The following is a 13,037-nucleotide window of genomic DNA, read 5'->3' as shown; positions in this document are numbered from 1 at the left end:
ATGTAGTTTAGCACATCAACTTACAGCCAGGCTGATTCCCTGTTAGTAGACAACTTTATATATATTATTTTTTTTTTTCCCCTCTTTCTCCAAGAGTTCATTGCAAGGTTGGTGGCTCCACAGGACACAGCACCATGGGTTGAGCTGTTCTCCCACTTTAAGCCATGTTTTACTTTTGTTCTTGCTTTCCTTTTCTCCCTCTGACTGTTGTGCTTAGCGGGGTGGTGATCTCCCACAGCACCTTAAAATAGACGTTGCTGCTTCTGTGTTAGAATTTATGTAATGCCTTTGTCTCCGAGCAGTGGGAGCAGTAACAAAAGGATGTGGCGATGAAATAGAAAACCCTGAAATAATCAGCATCCAGAAAGCAAAGTGCCTTGTCTGGAGGTGTTCACTGGGAGTGAGGAAATGGGGTGTCCAAGCCTGGAAAAGAGGAATGTTTCACAGTCCAGGCAGGGCATAGTGCTCATGGCCGAGTGATGTGTGCCAAAACCCTGGGAATGCCTGAGGTCCTGCTTGCCCAGCCCTAAAGAAGGATTCTTTATTCTTCCATCCCATAGACAAGCCATGACTGGTCTTTCTAATCTCAATGAGGTCCATAAGCGTGGGGACAGGTAGGATTTTCCCCCTGGACTTCTAGCTGTTCTCGGAAATGGGCAGCCCAAGAGCTGTGGTGACAAGCCCTAACCCTTGTAGGGCTCTTAGGGCTCTCCTGAAGGCTGGCACCCAGCTGCTTCCACCACGTGCCTCAAGCAGAGGGCATCTGCTCCTGCCCAAGTGTGCCAGAAAGTACAGCTTCGGCCTTGCCCTGTCCAGCCTAGGGCTTCTGGCAAAAGAATGATTAATGTTGCTTAATTAAACCATACTCGTTTAACTAGCACATTCTGCAATGCAATTTGTCTCTTGGGTTTCTTGTGCACAGCAGTTTCTTCTCTGGCTTTTTTTTTTTTTTTTTGGAGTGATTCTATGACCCAGAAAAGAAGAGATTGCATTTTACGGCTGCCTCTGATCTGTCCTGCTGGTGCTTTTATTCCCTCTGCAGGGAATTTTCTTTGTGCAGCCAAAAATCTCTGCTCTGGCTCAAATTAATAGGGTCAGGTCTGAAGAGATGATAATAAAGTTTTTCCTTTTCTGTCCAATTTATGAGCATCTTAATTTTTCAGTAATTTACGGCCAAGCTTGCACTAGCAGCCATTTTTAGCAGCAGCCTGTAAGATCTCAGCCCTTGCACAAGGCTTTTGCTGTTAATCGTGTTGTGTCAGGGGACTCGTCCTAAGATTAGACTAGTAAGAAATGCAGCAGTTGTTTTTGCTGCCTTCTTCCCTGGCAAATTCCACTGTACTACACCTTCTTGCAGTTTTTCCTTCTGAAAAGTCTATATGGTTCTTCTCTCTGGGCTGTTCCTCCACACAGTAGTTTTAAGCCAAAGTATAATCTCCTTCTCATGCAGGAAACTTGCTTAAAAAAATAAAATAAATAAAAGCCAGGTAAATAATTTGAGAAGTGCAGAACTCTGACACTTGGTTTAAGAGATATTATTGATGCTAGAGAAATTGGCTGTGCTGCTGGTGTCACTGTGTGTGTGTTGGACCTATGCTTTTGGCTTTCTTCTGCAAAGGGGATGGGAAATGAATGAACTGCTGGAGCACCCACTGATTATTTCCAAAGCTGACCGTGCCGATACTGTCCCTAGGTGGTGGTTGACCATTTTATGGGGCCAGGGGCTGGGTCTTGAAAGGGGTGGGCTCCACAAAGCATTTGAGATGGCTTGGGGGGAGGAGGGGGCTTAACTGCAACCACAAACCCTTCCAGCTGACCCACATAGTAAACACTCCTCTCTTTCTCTTTCAATTCTAGATTTTCAGAAGAGCTGACAAAAATGGTAAGTCTGAACATTCACATTTTGCTTTTTTTTTTTTTTTTTTTTCCATTTAACTTCTGTCATTATTATTTTTTTCCCCAGATGGTAACATCCAACTGTTTAAATGCCGTTTGGTTTCCTGGGTCTGACACTGATGCCGTTTAAGCTTTGGAAGAGATTTTGTCATTTCTTTGGCTGAGGTATTCTTAGAGCAGACGTGATACTAGTGTGCAAGTCTGCATGGCGATATCTGCCAAATTTGGGGCAGCTTTACAAGCCTGAAAAGAACATCTGAAAAACTAAATCACAGCTAAGTGATAAACGAGGATCCTTCTCTTTGTAATCTTGGAGTAGCTTTGTAAAATGGGCCTAACCTGTGAAAATTTGTAGTTTGGTTCCTGTTGGACTGGGCACACACATCAAGGGGCAGTATGCATTTATGTTTATTTTTGGTTTATGCCTGTTGAAACCTGAACAACTTAGCTGAAGCCTGGTCTTGCCCTAGGATGGGGAATAGCACAGAGATGTCTCCATTAAATGGTTTGGCATCGAGAAAGGAAAGAGTGGGTTTGCTGTGAGATAATATGGCTACAGGAAAAACAGGCAGTGGGGTCCCATTCAGCCCCGCTCCTAGCTAAATCCCGAGGGCCTGTCTCTATTCTTTCCCTTTTGCACAATGAGAAAATCAAATATACATTGAGACCGTGTGTGTTTGCAGGGGGATGTGTGGGAGGCTGTGCAAGGAGCACGGAGGGGAGCAGGGTTTTTCCCCTACCAGATTTAAACAGGAGACACTCGATTTCAGAAAGAGCTGGTAAGGACTATCGCTGCCACTGGCCTGTAAGCAGTCAATGCCCTGACACCACAATAAGATCCTGAAATGTATTACTCGACTAAGCTGAGCAATAACACAGTACAAGGAGATGCTGAGGGGGCTGACATGGGGGGAGCACCCTAAGTGATGCTTGCAGGGAAAAATGAACTTCTGCTCTTGCCACCCACGCTGCCATACTTCACGGCCTCCTGAGCACTTAACTGTTGCAGTGATTTATTACTGGAATAAAAAATAATAAAAATGTTACTCTGCTGAACACAGCTCAAAAGGATGCGTCTTAACATACCAGTCTTGATGCAGTTATTTCCAGTGGCTGCTTTTCAAGCTCAGCCAAACGATGCTGTGCTTTTATTTTAGACACAGTTCAATTTATAACAGCTGTGATAGGACTGGAGAACCAGAACTCAGAGTGCAATGTTTTGTCTTGGCTCTTTTACCAAGTCAAAGAAGGACGAGGTACCCGGATGCTTCTCCCTTTGTAAGGTTCGAGCAAGTGAACCACAGATAACAGGTGGGATTGCTTGGGCTGTGTGGGGAAGGCAGACAGCGAGCTGCTCAGATGCAGCCTAGTGCTTAAAAGCATTTTCTTGTCCTGCTCATCCGACCGGAGGGAGTTTGGGTTTGGGCAAAGAGGCAGAGATTAGCACCCCAGAGCTGACCCTGGGGAGTCCATCAGCTACCCTCAGCTCTGAAATGCCCCTCCATGGTGACTTGCATGGGCTGCCCTGCCCAGCAGATGTACCCAATGCCGCTTTTCAGCAGGTTTTCCCCATGTAAACCCATGTGTGGAGTGAGGGAGCCTGCATACGTGGCGAGACAGCTTTGGTAATAAGCGTTTCACACAACAGGAGGAAAAAAAACAACTGTTAATACTTCCCTTGATTTCCAGCTTATTGCTTGCCATCTGCAACATCTGCTGCAGAAATATGGGGCACACCGTGTAGTGGAGAAGAACTTCTGGCTCAGCAGGGAGATGCAGTTTTGGGGATGCTGAGCATCCAAGCATCTGTTCACCCCAACACGGGTGCTCCCCTGGGTGCTGTTTGCCTGAGCATCAGACAGGGATGCTTGCATGGCTCAGAAATGGAGCATTTCTTGTCTAGATCACAGAATATTACAACAAATGCGGGTCTCCAGTGACGTATCTGCCACCTGGTCACTGTTAGTGCTGTGAGTGTAATGGGGGTGGGATGATGTCCCAGCACCCAGTCGCTTTGCTGAGGTCTGCAGCCTTCTCTTGCTGCCATTGTAAGCCTCCCTGGGGCTGGCTGATGTCAGAGGCATCTCCCACCTTAGTATATTTTAAAAAAACATTGAGTTCAGAGGTGCATTAGGCATTGCAATATGGTCTGGGGAGGTAGCTCAGGCTCTGGGGAGCCCACCTCGTGCTTCATCAGCTCCAGCATCACAGCTGGATGCAGAGTCAGTGTATAGAAGACAAAGACATGCAAACAGCTAGTAGGAAAGAAGAAACTGGTGTTAAAATGAATAATTTAAACGTGTAATATTAGTGTGTGACATGTCCCCACCTTACAAGGGTGCTTCAAGGAGAGAGATGCTAAACGTGATACATTCCTGTGCTGTTCACAAAGCCAGGAGACTTCTGAGGAAGGAGTTTTCTGTATATTGGCTTCTATTCCCATTCCTTTTGGTGCAGTCAGCCTCCAGCTTCATTGCTGGCCAGAGCGTGGTTCTCCCCGTGGAGAGAGGCCAACGGGATGTACCTTTTCTTTTCCATGACCTGCTGTCACCATGTAGTCTCAATTCAGCTGGCAGCCCTATCCCTCTGCAGGCTCCTCGAGGTGAGGGGCCAGCACCTGCCACTCCTGGTGCCCTGCTTTGGCAGCTATTCATATTTGCCTACCTCTTGGCAATGGGGCTTGCTTCACTCTGTAATTAGCCCAGCATGTTCCTCTGCAGCCTTCGGGGGTCACGGCTCCCCGCAGACTCCCCTCCAGCACCCCATGGCTCACAGCAGCTGCTGCAGGAGGCATGCAGGGATATTTCTCTCCCTGTGCCTTCCCTGCAAACCCTGGCTCAGAGGTTTCCAGAGGCAGCTGTAATATCTCTGTGTTTTGTATCCCTAGGGATAGCCTTTTCATGACTTCCTCTGACATCCTGGCCTTTAATTTATTGATTTGTTGAAACTCAGCCTCTTCATTGCTTTACCATTTACAGCTCCGAGGATCAATGGGAGCGTCAGCTGACTGCTTTCATGTCCCACCAAGGGCTGCCCATGTGACATACACAGACTTCTGCTGAAAAAATGAAAGTCTTGCATTTTAGGTTTTTCTCTGAATCCCAGGAAGGGGTCCTGAGCTCTAGACAGGCTGCAAAAAACAAAAGCTCCCAGGTTCTCGAAATATCATACCCTGTTACCAGGCTTTGGCTGCCTCCACACCTGCGGAGGCTCTTGTCTAGCAAGGACTTTGCTCCCTTTAATTAACCATCTGTGACAAATCATTAGCAAGCACCATGTGACAGCAGCACCCCAGGGATGGAACTCCCAGGGTAGGCAGTGCTGGCAGCTCCATCCTAAAGCAGCAGCTTTTGCTTTCCTCAGTTGTGCTAAAGCTACTCTTGGAGATGAGACCTATAGAAATAGAAGGGAAGAGCTCAACTTTTGCCTTCTGCTTTAACTGCAGCAACTCATTTAACTCTTTCCATCCAGAGATTAGGTGCGTAAAGGGTTGGCTCAAGTTCAAAGTTGTTGTGGTGTCCTCAGGTGAGGGTCTTTACAGAGCTATGGCCCTGCTGGTGCATGCCTGCTGGTCCTGACAGCAGTGTGAGATGAGTTTTGGGTGCTCAGCTATGCTGCTGAGTTTGTTCCCATCTGCAGAACGTAAAAGATTTGCTCCATAACTGCCTCTCCAGTTGAAATTGCAATATAGAAGTTCCCATGCTACTCCTTTGTGTTATAGGCTTAAGGAGTTGTTTTATTTTATGTGCAGCCTCTGACAGTCAGGAGGTCTTGCATTTGGAAGTCTTTTCGGTGTCTTGACACTTTTCAGCCTGGTAAAAGCGGTGTGTGTGTGGTGTTAATGCAACGTGGCTAGTTCAGGCATGGTAATTATGGAGCCTGGCCATGTGAACCCAGAGCTTCTCCTCCTTCTTCTTCCTTCCAAAGCTCCTCGGCATAAATTATTAATTTGTGTGAAATAGGATGTTCTTGGTGCAAGATGCTAAAATATATTATTGTTCCTGCCATGTTTAGGTACTTGTACAAAGGTGATTTCACCCAGTGCCTACATGTACTGGGAGACCTCTAAGTAAGCAGCTCTTGCTCACTGAAGGACATCTTGGTCTCCTGCCCCAGAGGAGGACTGAGACTGTGATGAATATGAGTTGTCCCCGACCTTTTCCCCATTAACAATACCAAGCAACTGAATTTGCAGCTTATCTATGTGATAAACTGAGCAAACAGTCTGGGTAGCACACCTTGAAACAATGAACACATTGGAGATGTCCGGATAAACTGGCAAATGGCCTGACAAAAGGGAGAAGGGCTGGGACGTAACCTTCTGACTGAATAATTTAGCCATCTCCAGTCGTGCTTTGCAGGGGCATGGCTGTCAGTCACTTGAAATAATCCTTTTTCTTCCATGTAGGAGTGTTTTTCCTTTCCCTGCTAATAAATCCACCTACTGTCTTGTAATCCTTCTAGTCCCAGTAAACAATACTTAATCATTTAATTGGCATGTGGTGGGAAAAAGGAGGCAACTTGTTTTAGGCTCGTGAAGCTGAGCTGTCCATCATCTGAGGTATCTACTGTGTACTTTAATCCTCTCTTCCGAAAGCTGTTAATCAATTATAAGTTAAATAGCCCAGCACTCACTTTGAAAGATTAAGATGGTTTTATTTTGACAGACCAGCCTAATTGCTAACGATCAGTTATAAAAATGTTCCTCCACGGAAACAGTTTTGTTATCTGGAAATCTCCAGTCCCTGCAGCTACCCAGCTCCCGTGGCCGGGGTAACTAAACGTGATGTGCATCCCATACAAGGTTTTAAATGCTGGCTATGTAGCAGCCAGCTGAGAAGATGTTGAGAGGGCGAGAAGCTGCCATTAGCCATGGTAATCAGAACTGCTGATCAATGAGCTGACTGGACGTTTTGCTGCAAATAAGGCCAAGGCTATGTCACCCTTAGCAAATAAATCCTGTCCCCAGTAGCTCTACTGGAAAGCACCTTTTCCTCAGAACGTGCAATCTGTTATGTTCACAGCATATTCAGCGTGTAATTTGGCAAAGCTACGGTTGTGAATCATCAAGCCATTTTCCAAAGGGCATTGTTACCTGTATTGGATGCGTTGTCAGTGTAATTATCTGTAACCACGCTCTTGGAAAGTGGCTCAGATATTGACCCTGATAAGGGGCATGGCACTACAGTGTGGCTCAAGATGTTGTCATTCTAGGGACACAGCCACAACACTCCATTAATTCCTTGTAATGACAGGTAATTCTTTGTAATGACAGGTAAGATTGCTGCCTCCACCCAGCTGCTCTTGGCTGTAAATAGGATAAGGCCAGCAAGGAACGATGTGAAGCTGGAGTGTGCTCAGTTGTGTGTTTGAAGGTGTGTATAGGAACGAAACCATTCAATGTGTGCTCTCTTGGATAGCTTCTGCTCCTGTTGGTAATTAAATACCAAAAAAAAAAAAAGTCTGAATGTGAATTAAAATAATTTCATTTATCAGTTGAACACAGACATCTGGCGTTCAAGTGCTGGGGGAAGGGTTCAGAGTTGAGCTGATCTGGATGATCAGCTCGGGGCCTCAAGGGGACGTAGCAAACTAATAAAAGAAGAGCAGAAGCATGATTGCACCAGGAGTGGTGGCTGGAAAGGGCTTCTTGGTTAAGAGCCACTGAGGGCAATGGAGTTGTGCCCATTCCTGTCCCAGGAGGGCTCATCCTTTAAGCAGTTGCGCACAGATATCTGTTAGAGTCACTTAGGAGCTCATAAAAGCTGATTTATGCTGTTGGACAGACCTTTGCTTACAAAGAATATCCCAGTGTTACAAATTTGCACTTTAAATGATGGTGGCATGTATACAGCTGTATACAGCAGGGAATGTAAATTGCTTTGGACATCAGACTGACTGAGGAGCCCAGTTATCTGGCAGCAGGATCGTGCCCTTGTGGATACAGTGAGCTCCTCTTCTCACCTGCAGAGCAGCAGCATTGCTCTGCCTGATGGCTTTGTGATGGTGCCAGTAATGCCCCTTGTCACCGCTGTCCCCTTGGTCTACGGAGATACCAAGCTTTAAAGGCTGGAAAAAGGCAGAGAAAGACAAGCAGGTAAAAGAAAAGCATCAACTTCATCTCTCAGCCCCAGTTTGATATATTAAAGAACTGAGGCATATCATAAATGTCAGGTTAGAGAAGGGATTTCTTGGTCAGGAAAATGGGATGGAGGTCCCAGCACAACACTGCACTTTCCCTGACATGTGCCAAATGTCCTGTATTGCTAGCTTTATGTCCTGCCTGCTGTGGTGGTTGTACCTTAGTCCTTTCTTTATTTCAGAAATCCAAGGAACTGTCACCTTTCAGCTTGCTTGCCCTGCCTGGACCCACCCCTTTTTATGGCATCTAACTGCTGGGCAGTTAGATAACATTTCCTTCTGGCACTGTTCTGAGTTTAAAAATAGCATACATCTATTACTTATTACCTTGTTAATTTATTGAAACGCTTTTAGAAAATTACTCAATGAGAATTTAGCATGGTAATCATCCACAAAGTTGTTACAGGACTTGGAATGCTTATCTCTCCACCCTTCCCCATCAGCTTCAGGCTCTTTTGGAAAATGCATTTGCACAGGGCTTGAATGGTGGTAAGCAGCTGGAACTTCAGTAGCATGGCACCTGAGACATCGAGGAAGGAAAATGAAGACATCGTGGCTTTGGTTGCTTTTGTCAGATCTTAAAAAGATGCCAAGCTAGGGTTGCAATACCTCCATGTTACGTATCAGAACAAATAACCAGCAGCACCTACCTAATAAGCCTCCTGTTGCACACCCAGCTCTTCCTTCCACAGCCATAACTGTGTGCCTATTTTTGAAATTTGCTCTTACTGTGAGCTCCCAGGAGCCTCGTGGTCCGTGTTCCTAATGAGTTACTCATCAAAAGCCACTTATCTTCCAGACCAGGGTAATTACCTTCTGCTTGGCTACTGCTCCTCACACACAGGGAAAACCTTGAGCTATTCATATCTCTCTGGTGCGTCCAAAGTAATTCATTAGTTTGAAGTGAGAATATTTATAATTCTTGCATAACAAAAACAGTGTTAGCAGCCACCCACATCTAAGTGGAAAAATGCAATGATGAATCAGGTTTTAAAAGTATGGATAAATCTGTTAGGTTCTTCCATGACCAAGCAAACAGCCTAAATTTATTTATCTTCTTTAAAATAAAGAAACACTTTGCATTTAGATGGTCTAGATTTCATGTGACAGTCAAAAAGCACCTTGTAAAACTGTGTGATGGCCTTTATTTCCAAGAGGAAAGTTTGGATCTGTTTTCAGTTATTCAGATTCCTGTATATTATAAATTTTTCCTTGTTCTCTCTCTTGTATGCTCAGTTATCCTTCCAAGTCCTTGCTGAGTTCACAGCACAAGGCTTTGAAGAGATGGCATCTGTTTAAATTGGAACATGCTGTTCCCAAAATAATAAACAAACCTATCAACAGATGAATTTTGAGATGATGCAGAAATTGTGAAAGATGGTTGCTGTCCTTCCCTACAAGCTGTCATTAGATGTGTCTAGCTCTTCTGTCCACCCTTTATACCCTTGAAATTAGTGTACTGAATCAAGGTTTGACTTTTGTTATTGAATAGGCTGGTGTAGGTATCTGTGGGGCTTGTTTCTCTTCTCTCATCACCTCTGCTTAGCAAATGCATGTTAGAATCATGTTGGTTTTTGTTTGTTTGTTTGTTTGTTTTTAATACTTTTTTAGCTGGACCACCTTCATTTTGCAAAACAGGCCTTGAATTGGGTGCACAGGATTAGAACATTAACTGCTATATCCTCCTATGGTATTAGCTGCCAATTATGTAGCAGTCCAGCTTTAACCTGGGCCCATGTGTGGTTTATCTAGTGAGAGGTTTGTGCTGGACAAGGCTTGGATCCAGCCCAGAAACTCCCCCAAGAACTGAAGCCAACGGAGTGGCCAGCACAAGAAATTTAATTTCTGCAACAGACACATTTCTATCCTGTCTATTTCTGTACAGCAAAATTTTACAGTCCATCACTCTCTTAAATTCTTCCTCCTGTCCTGTTCCTAAAGCTGCTCCCTGCTGAGAGAGGCAGGCTACCAAAATGGAAGACACCATGAAAGCCTGTGAAGCAAAAGCTGCTCTATTTAGAAAGAGCACTTGGCCTTCCAGGCAACTGGCTTGCTGGCACTCCAGTTAATATCTGACAGCTCAGGTGCCTAATTGGTGTCATGCAGAGCGCCCTTTCTCATTGCTCAAGGTACAAATCAGCTGAGAGGATGTTTTCGGATGTTTTCTGTTAATTGCCAGGTGGACTTTTTTTTTTTTTTTTTAATGAATGAGCCACAGAAATGAGTCAGTGTCTTTCTGGTGCCCACTGCCCTGCACATCCATGAAACAAGGGGGCAGAGAATTTTGGCATCGTAGCAGGGTTGGTAGCAATCACCTGTGTCATCATCCTTTTGCTGTAAAGCCTGCAGCTAGAACATCAAACCAGATGCAAAGAAAAAAATCATCATCCCCCGATGCTCTGGGTGGACCTGCTCGGGTGGGGGAGGTTGGATGAGGTGATCTCCAGAAGTCCCTGCCATGCTCAGCCGTTGTGTGAGGCCTGCCAGCCCACAGTACAGGCTGCCCTGTGGCCTGAAAGCCATGTCCATGTCCCTCTGTGCTGGCCACCCAAGCACCTTCCTTCCTCATGACTTCCAAACATTCTTCTCCACCCTCTCTAAAATCCATCTGTTTTGCAAAACCTATGGTAAAATCAGTAATGGTTGTAACCTTCAAGGCTTCCTGACATTTCTATATTGACAGCAAATGGGTTAGAACCTCAGAGACAGTCAGATATCTCACCTCATGGCCTCACGCTTTCTTACTAGGCTAAGTCTCTCTCCACTGAAGGCTCAGGTGGTGATGCTGACCCCAAAAGCCATCTTCCTGCGAGTGCTGCCTGGGCAGAAGCACCAGCCCTTGGGCCATCGCTGCTCTCTGCTCCTCGCTGAGCCGCCCCTGACAGACCAGGCATGGGGGAGCAGGCTGGAGAAAAGCTTCTGCCTTGGAAACCTCTCTCTAATCTGCACGGTACCCAGGTTTTTGTCCTGCCCCATTGATCCAGCCTTCTTGCTGCTGGTATTTATCGCTGGTAGAGGTTCAGGGTGGTCTAAAACCTCCCTGCCCAGTTGCTCCCCATGCTGTGAAGCATCTGTGCTTGGGCTCCGACCACTTTGTGCAATCATATTGCTTAGGGGAGCGGGGCAAGGCAGCTGTATTCAGCCCGTAAGGTCTTTGTGTGTGTGTGTGTGATGTGTTTCTGTGCACGATGTACTTTTTATGTGGTACCGTATCTCTTGATTGGCTCCTCTTTGTCCTTTCCTGGCTCCTGCTGGTATTTCTTTGGTCTTTGGGGGTTGAACAGGAACTAAGTATGAAAGATCTTGCAGAGAGAGCCAAGGAGCCTTGAATGTTGCTGAGTTTCAGTCTCTGCTGCTCTGGTTGGTGTTTCAATTCCTTTAATATACAAACACCAGCATTTGGGTGTCCATGACAGATGCAGACAGAAGACATCAAGCAGGGGTTACTGTTTCAGCCTACCATTTTGGGGCAGAATATTACATCTGGAGGCCAGTGTTTTCCAACACTCCCAGCCTGCTTTGAAGCACACCAATTATGGTCTGACACACCGTGCAACCCAGAGAAGACAGCCTTTATTTTCCTCTTCTCTCCATGGGCTGGGAGTTGTGGGTTTTCTTCTGTAACCCTCATTAGAGACTTCAGGCTGAAAAGAAGTGAATGGGATACATTATGGTGACAGATTTAATGGTCTTGTTACAGGTTGTGAAAGGTGGGAATAAGAGATTGTGGTTTCTGAAACAGGCTTTGAAAAGCTGCTCAATTAGTCAGGAGGACTTTTAAAAGAATATATATATTTTTTTTTCTGGAGCCAAAGTTGAGAAATTTAATTGGGCACTGCATAGCAAATATAGATACATGACCTGATGACAGCCAGCAAAGGGCACTATGAAACATTTACAGAGCTACTACCTCCTTGCCATCTCTCTATCTAAAACCCACAAGTTATACTGTCAGTGTCTTAAAAGTGGTGGATTTTGTGCTGAATTTTGCAGAATGTGGGCATCCCTGGATGCTGTAGCTATCTTACTGGCCATTTCAGCTGAAACAATATTCCTGTGTTCAGATGGGTCAGTCTTTGTGCAAAACTGCCCTGACATCTCCCCTCACAGAGTTTATGACACAAGTCCTAGACCTGCTCCAGGAGGGAGGGTATTTATACAAAGGTCTTTTTGGCTTAGAAATAGCAGCACGAGGTAGGGCAAAGGCTCCAGCTACAGCAGAAAGTGGGGGCATTGATGGACATCAGTAGCTTAGCACCTCAGGCACTTTTTGATCTGTCTCATTAATATCTCATGTTGCTGTATCCAGGAAGCTTTTCAGGGTAGATCCAGCAAATCAATATTCCTACTGCTAAAATTTTAATGTTGTGGTGATTTTTTTTAATTATTACTTTTCGGCAGTAATGAAATTTTAAAATGCCTAGAAAGGACTTTTTCTGCTTGGATGGCTGATAGTGGTCTGGCAGATGAAGTGGGTGGTGCAGGCTTTGGGGACCTGGCTGGTGCGTGGCCCTGAGACACGTCTGTCCCAGCAGGTACTGCCCAGGTGCCGGAGTGGGGCTGGCCTGGGTGCAGGAACAAGCTCCCAGGATGAGTGTTCTCATTTTTAATGTCTGGAGTCAAACCCTGCAAAGCGGGGGGCTCTGGCTGCCATGTAGCTTATGTCTTCTTTGCCAAACAGTGTGTTTATCCATCATGCAGGAGAACCAAAGAGCTTTCTGTTTTCTGGTGCTTCAAAATCACTTTGGAAGCATGCCTTTAACAGGCTCAGCAATGTGGTTTGTGAGTGCTCCTGGTGTATTACGAGCAAGTGACAGGCTTTGGGGTGGCAATGGCAAGATGCACCCCAGTAGAGGTGACTGGCACATAGGAACCCCTTAAAATGCCTTCACCACCTCAATAGGCACCTTGTTGTCCCCCAGCCTGTGTTGTTCCTCTTGCCATTCCACCCAAATCCTACTTACAGCTTCCAACTCTTCTTTCTCTTGGTAGCTGGGCTT

General features: G+C 45.6%; 1 protein-coding gene across 2 annotated transcripts in view; it reads left to right on the top strand.

The window, feature by feature from the left end:
• Nucleotides 1-13,037, top strand: part of NECAB2 (N-terminal EF-hand calcium binding protein 2) — a gene marked incomplete at its 5' end in the record, with an annotated part of 58,420 nt that overhangs the window by 5,688 nt on the left and 39,695 nt on the right. For both annotated transcript variants that reach the window (XM_084533563.1, XM_084533564.1), the window contains one exon: nucleotides 1,858-1,882. In XM_084533563.1, coding sequence (XP_084389689.1) covers nucleotides 1,858-1,882 — 25 coding nt within the window. The remainder of the gene's footprint in view (nucleotides 1-1,857; nucleotides 1,883-13,037) is intronic.

This window comes from Aythya ferina, assembly GCF_964211825.1.
Source record: "Aythya ferina genome assembly, chromosome: 12".
NCBI classification, from domain to species: Eukaryota; Metazoa; Chordata; class Aves; order Anseriformes; family Anatidae; genus Aythya; species Aythya ferina.
The sequence above is the reverse complement of the archived record's forward strand: the minus strand, read 5'-3'. Positions and strand labels throughout refer to the sequence as shown.